This window comes from Neophocaena asiaeorientalis, unplaced genomic scaffold (genome assembly GCF_003031525.2).
Source record: "Neophocaena asiaeorientalis asiaeorientalis breed wild unplaced genomic scaffold, Neophocaena_asiaeorientalis_V1.1 scaffold260, whole genome shotgun sequence".
Taxonomy (NCBI): Eukaryota; Metazoa; Chordata; class Mammalia; order Artiodactyla; family Phocoenidae; genus Neophocaena; species Neophocaena asiaeorientalis.
Window position 1 is genome coordinate 1,151,893 of NW_020173404.1, and position 18,149 is coordinate 1,170,041.

The window sequence follows — 18,149 nt, forward strand, 5'->3', positions numbered from 1 at the left end:
GGTTTTCTTATGAGAGGGTCCACAGTGTTCCTGAGGTTCTCAAAGTGGTTATTCATATCCCCATAAAGGGAAAGGGCTTCTGTGCTATATAAAATTCAATTCTTCCCTACAAAGCCCTCAGGTAGAGTTTATCAGTGAAATGAGTCATCTTGAGAAGTTATGGTCTACACATGCTTACATATAATGATAAGCTCATGGATGAAAAACTATCAAAAACCTTCCAGTAAAACTAAGTGAAGGAAATCCTGGTGTAAAGAATGCACTGCAAAAAAAAAAAAAAAAAAGAATAACTAAAAAAAAAAAAAAAAAAACCAAAAAAACTATTTATCTATAAATTTTCTAGAATATAACTGCCAACTACCACATTTTATGGGGTCTGAACTGCCCATATAAGATGGCACAGGAAGTTCATCTGAAGTATTCAATAGAAGCTGATGATTCTAGTAGTATCCAATGTAAAGTAGATTCTGACCCATCAACAGTGTTTGTCTGCACAAACTGCAAGCAAACATTCCATATGCTTGTGAGAAATTCCACTTAAAAATCTTTCCCCATCCTAGCCAATTCACCTGGGCACTATATTATCATTATCTTAAAAAGAAAAATCCATCTATTACCTACACACAATTCAAACAAACAAAAATGTGTTTTTAAATGACCCAAACAAGTAATCTGAATGGGTACACACCTTTTCTATTCATTTTGACCAAGCAAATCTGGATAGTAACTTGTTTTCATGTAATTTTTGATGTAACTTTCAACTTTAAAATTTTTCTGTACACTGATATAACACAGTTAAGGCATTGTTCTTTTCTTAATTGAGGATAGTTTGGTTTTAGATTGTTGTTGAAATAAAGTTGAACTGCATAGACTATAAGGCTGTTCTAACCAACAATGTAATTTCAGACTCATACCTACTTAAAATATTGTTTAATTCCCTCTTCTCCTCAAACCATGAGTCCACAGCGTGGTCATTAAGGTGCTTCACTGCTTTTACCTCTCTCAAAACATTACTGTACTTCTTGACACACTAGCAACTAGCTTTCTATGGGAAGGCTTTTCACAAGCCAAGCGTCACGTACCCCTCCTGCCTTCAGCAACTTTCTTCTGAACTCCTCTGTGGGGTTGTTGAAGGTAAGCTTTTCACAGCGGAGGTGATTCACTGGTGGATGGCCTTCAAGATGCAGGAATAAGTCATAATCAAAACGAACCTTCTTAGGTTCTTCCTAGAGGTTAAAAAAAATAAGAAGGAAAACAGAGACTTAGGCATAAATAGAAATTTGGAAAGCAAAGGTTTACTCCTGATAAGGATCAGAAAAGACTCAGACTACAGCACCGGGGAACTCTACTCGACGCTCTGTGGTGACCTAAATGGGAAGGAAATCCAAAAAAAAAAGAGGGGAGATATGTATACGTATAGCTGATTCCCTTTCTAGTTAGTAGAAACTAACACAATAGTGTAAAGCAACTATACGCCAAGAAAAATTCATTCAAAAAAAAGAAAAAGAAAGAAAAGAGACCCAGACATCTAACAGCTACAGTGTCAAAGAAGGGGAAGTACTGGGGAAAAAGTCACCATGGAACTATCTACAAAGCAAAATGGAAACATCTGAAAAATTAGTTTCTTATCTTAGAGGAAAACCAAAAAGAATAAACTCATCATCTTTCTTGCAGTCTCTCAAGTGGTAGGACACCACCACCACCGCCACCCAACTGGAAACCTAAGGCACCCCTGAAGCCACTCCTTCCCCTTCCCACTCTACGGGCCTACACCCATCATCAACAGCTGACATTTTCTCTTTTAAATACTTCTTGAACAAGCCGTCTAACCCATACTGCCATGCTCTTACTGATTCCTCAAACTACTATAAACTCCTTCCTCTAGTAGTTCTTCCTACCTCAGGATAGATGATCACTTTTCTTCTTCATTCAGGCCTCAAAACTGTCCATATGAAACAAAAATCTAGCCATTTTCACTCCTTGATTAAAATTTCACAAGTTCCCAATGCCATTAGAATAAAAATCTGAGCTCACCTAAATGCCACATAGGATTTTCACAATCTAGCTCTTGGTTCCATGTCTCACCACACCCCTTCCACCCATCTGGTGATCCAGCCACACATTGTGGTTGGTTGCTCCCAGAATTTACTCATTCTAGATTAACTCTGGGTTTCACCCTTGCTTTACATTACTACCTCCACTGCCGACCTCCACTCCTCCACCTTCTGCTTTACCTGGATAACTTCTACTCATCCGTCTCCATTCAGGTTTTATTTGGGGGAAGCCTTCCTTGAACTCCACTCCCAACTGCCTCTCCTCTGTTCTGTGTGCCTCCCTCTCTTATCCTTGAAACATCTTAGAATAACTGTCTTATTATCTCCCTTTACCCTGCTAAATCATAAGATCTTTGAAAGCAGGAATAATGGTTGAGTCCTTACTGTACCCTCAACAACTAGTTTAGTGCCCCATGCATAGTAGCAATGCAATAAAGTCTGTGAAATGAATGAAAATACGGCATTTTCCTGGAAGACAAAAGAGCACCATATCCAAGAGAACACAGTGATTATAATTCCATGATACTTGAGTTCTACTCTCCAGCCATTACTTTAGCTGGCTAAACATCTAAACCTCTCTACAGACAGATTCTCAGGCATCCAAGGGGAAATGAATACTGAGGATAATAATAACAATATTATGTATTTAACATTTATCTCATTTTCTTCTCATAGCTCTCCTTTGGGTCAGTTGTCAGCTCTGTTTGGCAGATGAGGAAATTAAAGCACTGAGAATTTATTACTTTATAAAAAAACTCCCTGTGTATTATAGATATTAACCATCTCTGTGAAATGTTACTTTTTTCATTTGTCATTAGCTTTGCCATTTTATGTGTTTTTGATAACAGCTGTTTATGTTTTTTTAATAATAGCTTTACTCAGAAGTAATTCACATACCATAAAATTCACCCATTTAGAGTATAATATTTTGTGGTTTTTAGTACATTCACAGAGTTATAAAACCATCACCACATTCTGATTTCAGGACATTTTCATTACTCTAGAAAGAGATCTCAAACTCATTAGTGGTCCAACAGATCCCACACCCCCTGGCATCACTAATCTACTTCTGCTTCTATGGAGTTGCCTATTCTCGACATTTCATATAAATACATGAACATACATAAAATACATACACAATATGTGCTCTTTTGTGACTGGCTTCTTATACTCAGCATGATGGTTTTGAGGTTCACCTATGTTGTAGTATGTGTCAGTTCCTTTTTATGGCCAAATAATAATCTATTATATGGGTATACCAGGTTTTGGTTATATATTTGTCAATAAATAGAAATGTGGGTTATTTCCATTTTGGGCTATTGTGAATAATGCTGCTATGAACATTTGTGTACAAGTTTTTGTATGGACATACATTTCCATTTCTCTTGGCTATGCACCTAGGAGTGGAATTTCTGGGTCATAAGGTAACTCTGTGTTGAACATTTTTAGGAAATGCCTTACTGTTTTCCAGAGTGGCTGCACCATTTTAAAATCCCACCTGCAATGTATGAGGTGTTTATGGTTTTTAAAAACACAATATTTTCTAAAATTACATAGTCAAATAAAACAATGTTTTTCCTTTTTTATAAAAGAATTTGTTATATTACTAACACCTGATGAAACAAAGTGATCTGAACCCAGTTCTTTTGACTAAAACGTCTTAGCACCGAGCGTGTGGAGAAAAGGGAACCCTCTTGCACTGCTGGTGGGAATGTAAATTGATACAGCCACTATGGAGAACAGTATGGAGGTTCCTTAAAAAACTAAAAATAGAACTACCATATGACCCAGCAATCCCACTACTGGGCATATACCTTGAGAAAACCATAATTCAAAAAGAGTCATGTACCACAATGTTCACTGCAGCTCTATTTACAACAGCCAGGTCATGGAAGCAACATAAGTGTCCATCAACATGATGGACAAAGATGAATGGATAAAGAAGATGTGGCACATATATACAACGGAATATTACTCAGCCATAAAAAGAAATGAAATTGAGTTATTTTTAGTGAGGTGGATGGACCTAGAGTCTGTCATACAGAGTGAAGTAAGTCAGAAAGAGAAAAACAAATACCATATGCTAACACATATATATGGAATCTAAAAAAAAAAAGAAAAGGTCATGAAGAACCTAGGGGCAGGACGGGAATAAAGACACAGACCTACTAGAGAATGGACTTGAGGACATGGGGAGGGGGAAGGGTAAGCTGGGATGAAGTGAGAGAGTGGCATGGACATACATACACTACCAAATGTAAAATAGATAGCTAGTGGGAAGCAGCCACATAGCACAGGGAGATGAGCTCGGTGCTTTGTGACCACCTAGAGGAGTGGGATAGGGAGGGTGGGAGAGACGCAAGAGGGAAGAGATATGGGGACATATGTATACATATAGCTGATTCACTTTGTCATAAAGCAGAAACTAACACACCACTGTAAAGCAATTATACTCCAATAAAGATGTTAAAAAAAAAAAAAGTCTTAGCACCTCCAACTGTCAGAATGCAGACATTACCTACTACAAATTCATGGTTTTCATCTCTTCATCCAAACTTCCCCAGATCACAGTCTCCACTCATGTACTCACTACCTCTCACTTCTATTACTAATCTGGCACGAAACTTGCTCCTTCTCTCTTTAATCAGGGTGCCATTCTCTCCTAGTTTTCCTCACACTTACTGGCATTCCTCCTTAGTTTTCTTCACAAGCTTCCCTTCTTTCTTCATTGACTTTTTTTTTTTGGTACGCGGGCCTCTCACTGTTGTGGCCTCTCCCATTGCGGAGCACAGGCTCGGGATGCGCAGGCTCAGCAGCCATGGCGCATGGGCCCAGCCGCTCCGCGGCATGTGGGATCTTCCCTGACCGGCACTAACCCGTGTTCCCTGCATCGGCAGGCAGACTCTCAACCACTGTGCCACCAGGGAAGCCCCTCTTCATTGACTCTTAAATGCATTTACCTTTTTGCAAAATTCCCCAGGGAGGCATCGCCCATTCACAGGGAGTTAGTTCCTCCTTCATGACAATGACTCCCCTCTCTACCTCCAGCCCAGTTCCCACTTGACTGTCATATGCTTGTGTTCCAGTCTAACCATACCTCCACTGGGGTGACCGGCAGCAACAGCAAATTCATGCATTATCTTAAACTGAAGTTATCTTCATGTGTCCTTTCTCCTATACTCTATATCATGACAAACAGAAATCTTAATTGCTTCCCAAGGGTAAAATACACAAAAGTCATCACTAATGCTTCCTTCTCCCTTACTCATCACAGTCAAATGGTCTCTGAGTTCTGTTTAGTATTCCTCCTTAGGAACTCTCAAATCTATGCCCTTTGCTCTAGTCACAATAACTACTGCCTTAGCTTAGACCTTCATCACTCTTCATCTGGTCGCCTCCCTGTTTTTGAACTTACCCTTTTCTATCTACCACAATGACAAGAGAGTGATCTTTCTAACACAAAAATCAGATTACATCTTCCCATTGATATAAAAGCCTTTAACGGCTCATCATTTTCTACAGGATGAAATCCCACCTCCTGGTAATAACCATTATAGTCTTTTAATACCTTTCCTGCATTGCTTTTGTTCTCTTACTCTACCTTGTCCTTCCACAATGTTGAAGCACTTGCTGTTCCCCAGTGCTTCATATTACCTCATTCATTTTGCTTTTCACATGTCGTATTCCCCGTTGTCTAAAATGCCTTCCCTCCCAGCATACTTCCATCCTTTACCTGTTTAGTGCAAACTCATCATTCAAGACCTAGCTGAAGCATGAACTCCTCTGAAAAGTCTTCCTAACCCTCCCAACCCCATCTGAATTAGACATCCCTGTTACAGCATTCCTTTATTAATGTAATGATCACAACCATTTTTACTAATTACCTGCTTTTCCTCCAAATTGTAAAATAGTCAATACAACTTTAGAATTAATTTAAAAAATAAGAAGGGCCATTTTCCACCTTACAATTGGGAGTGTAAATTGGTAAAGCCTTTGGGAAAACACACTGGCAATATCTATCGACATACTAAATGCATGCAATGTTTAACCCAGTAATTCTACTACTAAGAATCTCTTCCACAGAAATATTCAAATATATGTGCAAAGATATAGAGACAGATATAGATGTAAAATAAAATGTTCATGGTAGCATTGTTTATAATAGTAAAAACAGGGATGATCCGCATGTAAGTATATCATTATCATGGAATACTATGCAGATATTTTTAAAAACTGACTTGGAAAGGCATATCGCTAAGTGAACTAAAGGCAAGTCGCAGAAAAAATATTAAAATATAATATATTATGTCCTTGCCAATCTCTATATAGACATACTTTTTATCCATGCAAATGCATGGGGGAAAATCTGGAAAGGCTATACCAAATAGTTAACAATGATTAAATGAAGTGAAAGGAGTAACTCCTGAGTCTTATTCCATTCACTTTTACTAGGAGTATACTCCAGTATACTTTTTTAAAGAGAAAAATACATTGATGAATATAATAATTACCAGCAGAAAAGGAGTGAGGTAGTAACAACACTTTACAGTTCACACCAGTTTAAAACCAAAAAAAAAAAATTACTTTTCAGTAAAACTAAGGCTAAGTACCATAGACAGTGACAATCTTTGTATGAATCCTGAGTGTGATTTTCTTTTGAAGTTTTTTTTTAGTAGAAAGTAAAAAGTAACCATAAATTTGTGGTCTGACCAACTGAATATCTTTCTTAGAGGGCTGACATCAATATAATGTCAATTTATGCTCCATAGAAAAGATTCTTCTTCAAAGTTCAAACAAGGAAGCATGTATTTATTCTCCATATAAAGCTGATACATTTCCTAGAGGGTGGAAAGCTGGTTTTGGCAATATCAAATTATCCCTCTCAGTCTGCTTCAGTCCTTGACATTCACTCATGTACTTTTCTGAGGACAGAATGAAAGAGAGAAGCACGGGATCCTTTCAAACCTGAAGTGCTACAGTCAATTATGTTTCAGTGGGCCTGTTGGTTTAGTTTCTGAAACACACAGATTCTCATGGATAGGCTTGTTTTGTTGAATACAAACACAAAATAAGAGAATAAACAAACATGAACTCATAAGAAGCACTGACACTCCACCACCCCTCTTGACTCTGACCTCTCAAATAAGTGAGCAAAACTGAAGACAAGCTTATTGTAAGCGAGAAAAGTACACGGATGGAGATGGGACCAAGGGCAGGGTGATATTGTACACTGAATATGCAGTGGCAGGCCCCTTCCAACATCAGGAGGAGGTGTTTTTGCTGCTTTCTCTCATCTCCTATGCAAACTTGAAATAATACTTTTTCATAAACCATTATTATAATAGATGTTCTTTCTACAAGACAGAGTTGAGTAAACTCCAGGGATAAATAAAATGATATACACTCAGAAGAAATGAAATGAACATTCTGGAGCAACAGCCTAGACCTATTAAATTTTCACACATAGATCATTTCAGTAGGATGGAGATCCAGAATGGAAGATAGCAAAAATTTGGTTTCTAAGACACTCTAAGAAGATAAATTAAAAAGAGATGACAGAGCAATAATTTTAATTAAAAAATTAAGAACATAAAGAAAAGTATTTAAAATACTACACCCATACATTTTCCACTGAGTTTAAAGAGATGTTAACACTTTCACCATGCTAGTTTACGTTTTTCTTTAAAGAAATAAAATTTTGTAAATATGAGCTTCTCCATCCCTCCTTCCCCAGTAAGCCATGCCCTTTAGTTCCTGTGCTGTCCTTTCAACTCATGCTCTTGTACTACATGTGTCTCCATCACCTCATTTATTCTTGGCTTCAGTGGTTTATAAAACCATACATAAGTGATATCATAACCATATAATATATAATCATCATTTTTGTTTTTGAGACTTATCCATCTTGCTACATTAATTGCTAAATAGCATTTTGTGTATTATTAACCCACCAGTAACTGATCCACATCTCTACAATTAGTTGTATACTACTTTTTCATATTACAAACACTGAAATATGTTTCATTGTGCACCTGTGAAAAAAGCAATAATTATTATGTATAAAATCTTAAAGAAAATCTAAAAATAAAAATCAGCTAATCTAAACAGAGTATCTACTACACAGTGGTCAGCTGAATGTTTATTTTACAATGGCCCCAAAGAAATAACTGTTTTCCATCTCAGGTGCATCTTTCTTCTTTCATATTTTAAGAAACTAAAAATTCCTCACAAAGTGAATAAATAATATGTCTTTCAGTCATAAGAATTGCTACCCAAAGTACAAGACGACTGCATTTGTGTGTGCGCACGTGTGCAGACATTACTTGCAGCCTCTTCATCCTTCATTTATTTTCTTTTTAAATCTGGCGGATGAGGAGATTCCAGTTATTTCTGTAAAGGAGGGAATTGGGCAGTTCAGAAAATATATTTCTCTGAAGGATTGAGAGCTTGTAAAAGTGACCAGAAAAGTTAAAAACAAAGTAGGAGAGAAGATACTTTATTGCAGCATTATTTCCAAACTGAAGCCTTCAGTGTACCTTCATACATTGCTGGTAGGAAAGTAAAATAGTACAGTCATTTTGGAAAACAGTTTGGCAGTTCTTTAAAAAGTTAAATTAAACACAGAGTTACCACACGACCCAACAACTCCATCTAGGTGTATAAACAGGAGACTTGAAAACATATGTCCACACAAAAACTTGTATATGAATGTTCGTAGCAGCATTATTCATAGGGCAAAGATGGAAACAAGTCAAATGTCCATCAAATAATGAATACAAATATAAGAAAAAATGTGGCATTATTTATACAATGGAATAGCATTCAGTTATAAAAAGGAATAAGTATTGGTACATCCTATAACACGGATAAACCTTGAAAACCTACTAAATGAAAGAAGCCAGACACAAAAGGCCACATATTGTATGATTTCATTGATAAGAATTGGCCAGAATAGGATATTACACAGAGAAAGGGAATAGATTAACCCCAGGGGCTGGGAGAGTAAGGAATGAGGAGTGATGGCTGATAGGTACAAGGTTTCTTTATGGGGTGATGAAAAATGTCCTAGAACAAAATAGTGGTGATGGTTGCACAATACACTAAAACTCACAGAGCTGTACATTTTTAAAGGATGAATTTTATGGTGTGTAAGTTATATCTCATTTTTTTTAATAAAAAAAAGAAAGCTAAAAACTAATTTCTTAAGGGAAATCTTGACATGAGAAAAAACAAATCCATACATCAAATGTGAAAGCATATCATATGAACAGACATAAATGCATCTCAACAAATTCTGATTTGATGAAAAACACATGAACATTTCAGTGGTGTTACTACTGAGGAAGGTAATCATTATTCTGGCAAAGAGTTACTGCTTCAAAGACACAGAAATCAAGAGAATTGCCAGTGGAGAGGAAGATCTAGATCAAGAATCTGGTTTTAACACTTTCCAACTGTGTGTGGCCTTGGACAAGCCATGTAATCTTTCCATGACTCAGTTTCCCTTCCTGTAGAATAGGAATAATAACCTCTCAAAAGTTCTTATAAACCTACTAAACAAAGCAACATATGTAAAGGGCTCAGCAAACTGCCACGGACAAAGTAAGCACTCAGCTATTTAACTACACAGAAATAGGTTACCACCAAATACATACCCAAAATATAAATATAAAGAAAAAATAATTAACAGGGATATCATGTGTGTAGGAAGGCCGTGGAGCAGGAATGTAGCACATGAGGAGACCGGCTTGAAATAACAAGAAATATGAAAAGTAAAATTTATCCCTATTTTCTACACATTCCAACTTTTGAAGATAGTTTCATTTTAGCTTATTTAAAAGTTAATTATGTCTTAATCACAAAGAGATTTTTTACTGAATTGAAGGCTGGGCCTTCTATACATTGAAAAAGCCAGTAGAACACAATACTGTAAATCAACTATACTTCAATTAAAAAGAAAAAGTCAGTGGGACACTGTTCCAGTGGAAGATACTGATCACTAAAGAGTGGCTTATCAGGGGTTCTCATACTCTGTGGTGTTTCTTCACCTGGAAGGCCAGTAAATATGCAGATTCCTAAGCCCCACCCAGAGATTCTGATTCAGTAGATCTGGGATAGAGCCTGAGAATCTCATTTCCAACCAGCTCTTGGGTGATGCTGATGCTTCTGGTCCAAGGACCAGACTTTACAGAGCACTGGCTTGGATAACACAACATTCTAATTGCTCAGTTCCTTTAAAAAGAAAAATGTGAATTCTCTCACTTTGGGGCAGGTTTCAGGAACTATGATTACCTTGGAATAAAAGGAAGAAACAGGGTGATTAAAAATAACAGCTAGCATTTACTAAGTGCTTACTTACATATGAAGCATTATTCTAAAAATCCTGCATAGCTTTATTTAACCTAATCCTCCTAGCCACCTTATGAGGTAGATACACTTATCCTATCCCCATTTTATAAATGATAGTGAGCCCCACAGAGGCTGAGCGATGTGTCCAATATTATACGGTCTGCGTGTTTTGTCATATATGCACTGCTGAAATTTTTAAAATCCAATAGAATCCATAATATCTACTTGCTGATATAATTGTATATATATGTGTCACATGTGTGTATCCGATAAAGGTAAAGGAGAGATTATTCTTTGTAAGTCTCAAATTCTAGAATTATGAAAATGAGAAAAGGATCATTTCACTGAAAAGCTGTAATTTCTCTTTTCTATTGTACAAACATATATTAATTTTCTTTTTCAAAAGGTAATCACTCTTCTCTTAAAAGAAACATTTAATGGATTTCATATAATCTGACTTCACAGAACTGAAATTATCTTTCTCTAGCCACTTCCTCTTTAATTAAGGACAACAATAGCCAAAATTCCTAGAAGACAAATTTTAACTTTCATTTTTAAATCATCTAGTGATAGAAGTGCTTATGAATCAAAACTATTTTAAACATCATTTGGTTAATGAAGGATCTTCTATTGAAAAATTAATGAGTAAAGATTACATACCTTGTTTTTAAAATAAACCTCAATTGGCAAAATGAAACCAGCATACCCAGATTCTTCTACTTTGTAAGGTGGATCTTTGCACACTGCAACATTAAAAAAGAGAAAAAAAGTGAGATGAGATTAACAGGCAAAAACACATTCTTCTTTCCTTTAAAAACATGAAAAAAAAAATCCTATCCTACCACCTACATCATTCTCAATTTTCACAGCCCTTTGCCAAGCCCCAGCTAACTCTCTGATTTGTTCTTTACTTCTTGTTCAGAATCTACAATAATAATATTCCTATGTAAATCAAATATGTAAGTTATTTATTCAAATCTTGATGGGGGATAGTGCATCACAGTCAACCATGGTCATGAATGACTGGACTTTAGTGATTATCACCCTGCCCTAACACTTTAGGGAAACTGAGGACAGCACCTTGTGACTGAAAGCTTGAAAACAACTATAAGTTACCTAACAAACATATTATCTATGTCTAGTCTTTGATGGACATCACACTACCCCAAACCCCTCCGTTCTCTGAGATATCCTAATTTCCATACCAAAAGGTGGCAGGACCACCCTCCTTCCTTAGAGAAATCCCAAACCCAGTGTCTCCCAACGTTATTGGTGTTCATTAAGACTTATTATCCCCCATTACCCCCATAGGAATACTTACTGAAATACTGCAATACATACAAACACTTCAAAACTATTCACATAAGAATACCTAAGAAACAATAAGGTTTTTGTATTCTTATGAAGAAAGACTTATTTAGACAAGACTATTTAGGCAAGCTCTTGGGAAATGAGAGATGCCCTAAGAAGCTAAATATGATTTCACCCCACTAAAATTTCCATTAAATCAAAATCAGTTGCAAGGGCTTTCCCTGGTGGCGCAGTGGTTGAGAGTCCGCCTGCATATTCTAGTTAAGACTGCATTCTGCTGGTAAGTATCACAAAGAATTAAAAATGTACATGTTGAACATCAAGGCCATATACCGCATAGCACATAACCTGGTAGCCCAAGTCCACTTCAGCAGGGCTCCAGTCTGCCTTTTAAACCCTTCCTCCTTTTGTCACCCACCAATCCTCCTATGCTTCATTCAATTGCATCAATTCCCCCAAAACATGCCCAGTATTTCCCACCTATGCTCTGTCCTCTTTCCTTCCACTGAACTTTGATGCTACTCTTAGTATACTATGCTAGTTCAAATCTCAATTTCTTCACAAAGCCTTTCCAGAGTACCACAGAGTACTATCCTCTCTTCTCCTTTTACCCTCCCAAAGAACTGTCTGAATCACTGATTTGACACTTAACAGACTTCCTTATTATCATATATTCAGGAACCTCGTCTCTAATTCCCTTTCACTCCCCAAGGACAGAAATTTTTTAAATTAATTTTTATTGGAGTATAATTGCTTTACAATGTTGTGTTAGTCTCTGCTGTACAGCAAAGTGAATCAGCTATACGTATACATATATCCCCTCTTTTTTGGATTTCCTTCCCATTTAGGTCACCACAGAACATTGAGTAGAGTTCCCTGGGCTATAGAGTAGGTTCTCATTCGTTATCTATTTTATACATAGTATCAATAGTGTATATATGTCAATCCCAATCTCCCAATTCATAAGGACAGAAACATTTACTCAGGAACATAAGGAGTGTCAAGGGCTCAGGCATGCCTGGGTGTCAATCCGGAATCCACCTCGAACTAGCCAGGCTACCTCTGGAAAGTTACTCCAATTTTCTGAACCTCAGGTGCCTCGCCTGGACAATGTGAGAACTAAACAAGGTGACGTATGTAAAAGACACAGGATAGGTCCTGGAACACATAAAGAAGTGGCAGAAGTAAGGCAGGAAATCTAACCTGTAAATACCCAATTGTCATGTAAACCTTTCGGATGAAAATAGAAAGGAGAAAAGTACAGAGCCCTGGATTTGGATTAGAAGACTCAGTTCCACGGTCCTGGACTAAGGATTCTCTAGACAGCTCTAGTTCTATTCCCTTTCTATTTTTATTTGTTTTTATTTTTGGCTGCGTCGGGTCTTCGTTGCTGCATGCGGGCTTTCTCCAGTTGCGGCGAGAGGGGGCTACTCATCGTTGCGGTGCACGGGCATCTCACTGAGGTGGTTCCTCGTTGCAGAGCACAGGCTCTAGGTGTGCGGGCTCAGTAGTCGTGGCATACGGGCTCAACAGTTGTGGCTCACAGGCTCCAGAGCACAGGCTCAGTAGTTGTGGCGCACGGGCTTAGTTGCTCCGTGGCATGTGGGATCTTCCCGGACCAGGGCACCCTGCACTGGCAGGTGGATTCTTAACCACTGTGCCACCAGCAAAGCCCCCATTCCCTTTAAAAGAGAGAACACCATCTACACATTGTAAGCATGGCTATCAAGACTCAAGAAGATTATAATGTGGGGAAATACAAGTCTGAGGCATTTTTAGTGCAGGGGAGGATGATGATGTACTTAAAAATTGGTCAGACACTCCATGAATACAAATATGATTACAAAGAGGTATCCTGAAGACAGGATTTTAACACTTGGCAGTCTCCTGTAGCCCACCTTAGGAAAATTTCCCCAAACTGACATCAGAAGAAGTAAATGATGATGAATGAGGCATCTCACCTGACCTTACAAGTTTCTCTAATAAAAAATGAAAAAGCAAAAGGACTCAGAGTGGCTTCAGCCCTGCATCCACTGACCACCTGCCAACCTATCATGAATATTCAAATACCCTGAACACTGAGCAGGGTGCCACTAAATGCATGAGCACCCCACCCCAGCTAGAAAGATAGCATTACATCCATGACATTTCCAGGCTGCAGAGCCCCTTTTCAGAACAGCAGTTTCAGTGTCCAGGTTGCTTGGGATTAATCATGCCAATGCCATTCGAAGGAAGTTTATTCTGTGGGCTGCTGTAGATGCCAGAGAAGTTATAGCTGTTCCTCTCTACACCCTTTTGTACAGTTCACTTTCTCTATTCTGCATGCAAAATGCTCTTATTATAGAAAACAGCTGTTAGTGAGCACATCTTATAGTTGAAGGTCTTAAATTTTTTTCCCACCCTTTAAAGGAAATGATCTGTTATGTATTACTAGTCCAAAGAAGTCTAGTTTTATAAGAAACTGTTTACCAACTCATACCTCAATTATTTTTCAATGCAGTATTTTCATAAATAACAATGAACAATGTCTGTTGAGCACCCTGAGTTCTCAATTAGAAGCAAACAATAGAAACTTTTTATTCACAATAAACACGACAGAAAAGCAGTAGCAATGCAAATACAAATTTACAGTTCTAATCTGAAAAAAGGTCAAATTAGGGGAAGTAGTTTATTTATTCGACTGTTTTATAATCAGAATCATTAACATGAGTTTCTAACCTTAAGGATCTATTAAGATCTATGTAATAAAAGGCCAAATGTCATAAGTTACTGAAGGGATACCCATCTATAGAAAGCCATCACATTTTTTTAGGTGACAATAAAATGGGAGGATTCATATTCATTCTTTAAACTATGCACATTAATTCAGTAGAAATCACTGGGAACTCTTATTCCTGTCAAAATCCAGCCAAAATTCTGAGATGTTGGCTCTCTCAGAACGTCCCTCTGTTCCTCTTCCAAGCTTCTCTTGTTACACTTACTTATCAGGCAGCCTGATAACGTTCATTCACCTCTCAGACTCCTCACTAGACTGAGCGACTTGAGGTCAGCAACCCCACCATTATTATTTGAGCACCAAATAATAGGTGCTCAGTAAATATTTATTGAATTGAATTTCTTAAAGATTCATGCCACTCTTGAGTTTGTGGTTAGCAGATACAAACTAGTATATATAGGATGGATAAACAACAAGGTCCTACTGTATAGCACAGGGAACTATATTCAGTATCCTGTGATAAACCATAATGGAAAAGAATATAATGAACAATGTATGTATATGTATAACTGAATCACTTTGCTGTACAACAGAAATTAACACAACACTGTGAATCAACTATACTTCAATTAAAAAAAAAAGGATTCATGTCACTCTTCACTGATCTACCATTGCTAAAGAAGTTGCTTTCTACAAGCAGCAATGATTTGATATTAGCCAGTCAAATTCTTCTCCAAACTCACTACAAGCAAAATAATCTTTTAAAAATTGGTAGAGGTGATAGAAAGTGTTGCCACAGAGAAGTAGTCTCTTGAAAGCTGAGTATCTAATGTGGGACTGATTCTAATTCTATAGTACCAAATTTTAAGAAATTGAGTTAACAAATTGGGCCAGAAGATCTCCAACATCATTTTGAAACTAACACTATAGAGCCATAAATAACATTTCCCTTTTCCTCTCCTTCTGCACATTACTACTCATGTACCCCAAGGCTCTAACTAGAAGACATTTTCAAAACTCCATGCAGATCTACCCACACACAACACCCAAAATTTAGGCCTGAGAGGAACAGACCAAAGTTTTCATAAATAATGAGTAATTGGGCTTTTTTTCCCCCCCTAAAATAGCTTTTCAAAATAATAGGCACAATATAAACCCATATACATAGTATTTAGAATGATGTTAACTATATACATTGACCATTAATCTATTTAATTTTTAAGTTGAGTGGGAAATGTACAAAAAGAAGAAAAACACATGAAAAGGGAAAAAAGTCATGATTTGGTTAGCCTGGAATAAGTCAAATCCTTACTTATTACCTGAGATTTTTAATATGAATCCTTTAGGAGAAAAAGGCTTGAAAAATAGCTATGCTTGATACAAAGAAATAAGTGCTCCTTAGATGAATAAATGAATTTGTGCTTATATAATGTTATATATACAATAAGTAAACTTAATTTATTAAAATATCTCATTTTTAGCACCAAAAACAAAAAACAAGAAAAAGAAAGAAAAGAACAAACTCCTCCAGATCCACAAGACCATCATGTAATAAGCTTTAGAAAATATCATTAGGCAACAGTTTTTTCCCAAATCCTTAGGAAAATAGCTGGCAGATTCCTCTCCAGAGCCTCTCTCCAGTCTATTTGCTTAGACACTAGACTTTACACACAGCTGAATACTTTTGATAAGGACATGGCCCAGGTGCCCATTGATAATTATTGCTTTTACTTTATTTACAGTGCAGAGCCCTCCCACACCAAACTCTCTATATATACAGACAGGTTATTACCATGGCTTTGTGCCCAATGTCCCTTCCAGCTTCAGCATTTTGGACTCCTTCTCTTCCTGCTTCAGTTCCACCACATCAGAGCCCCTAAGAAAAGTGAAGCAGGGTACTACATGGCCATCTTGCTGCCCCTGTTCTGTGCGTCTGGAAATCCAAAGACTAACATCTAGCAGTCTGGGCATCACCCTGCCACCGAACATGGCCCAGCCTTTACACTCCTGACATTTTGAAAAGAACAAAAATCAACGGTTGGATTTTATTTTTGTTTTTATAAGCTCACGCATGCACGCACACACACACCACACACACACACACACACACACACACACACACACACACACACACACACACACACACACAGAGAGATTCTGCCATTGCTTCTATTCAGCCCATTTCAAAACAGGTATTTTCCAAATAACAAAAAAATGCTTTCCCCCTTTGTGTCACTTCCTCATTTCCCTGAAAAAGGATTAAAGATAACATCGTGCAATTTTTGAATTGTATTGTTGACTTGTTTTCACCTTGCTGACTTTTTAAAAAATTCAAATGCAATTGTGAAAATCTAATTGTTTCCTATACAATAAAGAACTGTGGCCACACAAGATAACTTTCTAAATAACTTTCATAAAATTACAAAGAAACAAACTAGATATAGTTAGCTAACTAGGCAGATGTAAAACACATGTCTACCTCCTCAGGATTCACCATTTAAGGACCAACTCAAACAGACCTCCTCTGGAGAGCCTTCTGTCAATACTCCAAAACAAAAATGGCACTGTCCCTCTTCTGGGTTCAACCTTTTTTCTCACTGATCTTATTAGCAAATCCTAATATATATGCTATTATCAAGCCCCATCCTCACCCTAGATTAACTGTGTGCTTTCCAAGGGCTAAGGTTGTATCTCAGGACTCTTTTCATCTCTGAACCCAGCCCACCCTTTATGAAACTGAGTAGAATCAATGAAACGTAACTTTAGTATGACCTCAAAGGAGGAGATGGAGCAAGCCTGGAGCTGACAAGAAATGCCTGGGTGGCAAACAGAAAGTATGAGCAAAGGCATTAGGAAAGTAACAGCATAGTGGAACAGTCAGTATAAGAAGAAACAATGAAAATGATGAATAAAAAAACAGATAATATGGATGAAGTTTATACTTCTATAGAGAACTCGTACCATACACACTCAGAAATTCACATCCAAACTCAGGGAGGGTAAAACTGCATAACATACAAAAGAGGAATCATTAATTTTGAATGTTACACAAAACTCCTAGATTTGGAATAAGAGTTCAAGACTCCAAATTGGCTATGTTGAAAAATCTTAATGATGATACATACAAATGACTTCATTGGTTGGTAATTTGGAATCTTTACGTATAGACTCAGAATATCCATGGCTCTCTCTCCAGGTAGTGGGGGAAAAGAGAGGATTTTTTTTTTTTTTTTTTTTTACATGTATGCACGTTTTCAGCTTTCAGAGGAGTTGCGTCACTAGCCCGTCTAGCTGAGGTTAAGTCAATACATTTCATCTGGAGAAAATATAACCATGATATTAAAATAAGACCACCTTCATAATCATTTCTTCAAGGAACACATAACAAATAAGTCAACAAAATACAGGGAGTGCCCAAAACTACATAACATTACAAATTGTTAGGAAATATTAAATATAAGTCTTCAAGCTTACATCTTTCACTAAAATTCATAGCACAACAACCAACCTGTCCCAAGTTCCCTCAATATAACTCAGTATACAGCATTGCTTCAAATGATTGGCCTAGTGGAAAATTTACCTATCCGGGCTAATCTGATAAGAAAGAGTAAAACTGTATCTTCAGAGAAAGTTCAACCTAGAGACAGACCGAATTCTTTTATTGAAAACTATTACATTGAAAAATCTTAATATTTCTATCTTAAGGAGACCATCCCCCC

General features: G+C 37.2%; 1 protein-coding gene across 2 annotated transcripts in view; it reads right to left on the reverse strand.

Annotated features, from left to right (window-relative positions):
• Window positions 1-18,149, reverse strand: part of MLLT3 (MLLT3 super elongation complex subunit) — a 256,728-nt gene that overhangs the window by 105,719 nt on the left and 132,860 nt on the right. For both annotated transcript variants that reach the window (XM_024747166.1, XM_024747167.1), the window contains exons 3-4: window positions 11,064-11,146; window positions 1,083-1,226 (exon numbers count right to left, since the gene is read on the reverse strand). In XM_024747166.1, the coding sequence (XP_024602934.1) occupies window positions 1,083-1,226; window positions 11,064-11,146 (227 nt within the window). The remainder of the gene's footprint in view (window positions 1-1,082; window positions 1,227-11,063; window positions 11,147-18,149) is intronic.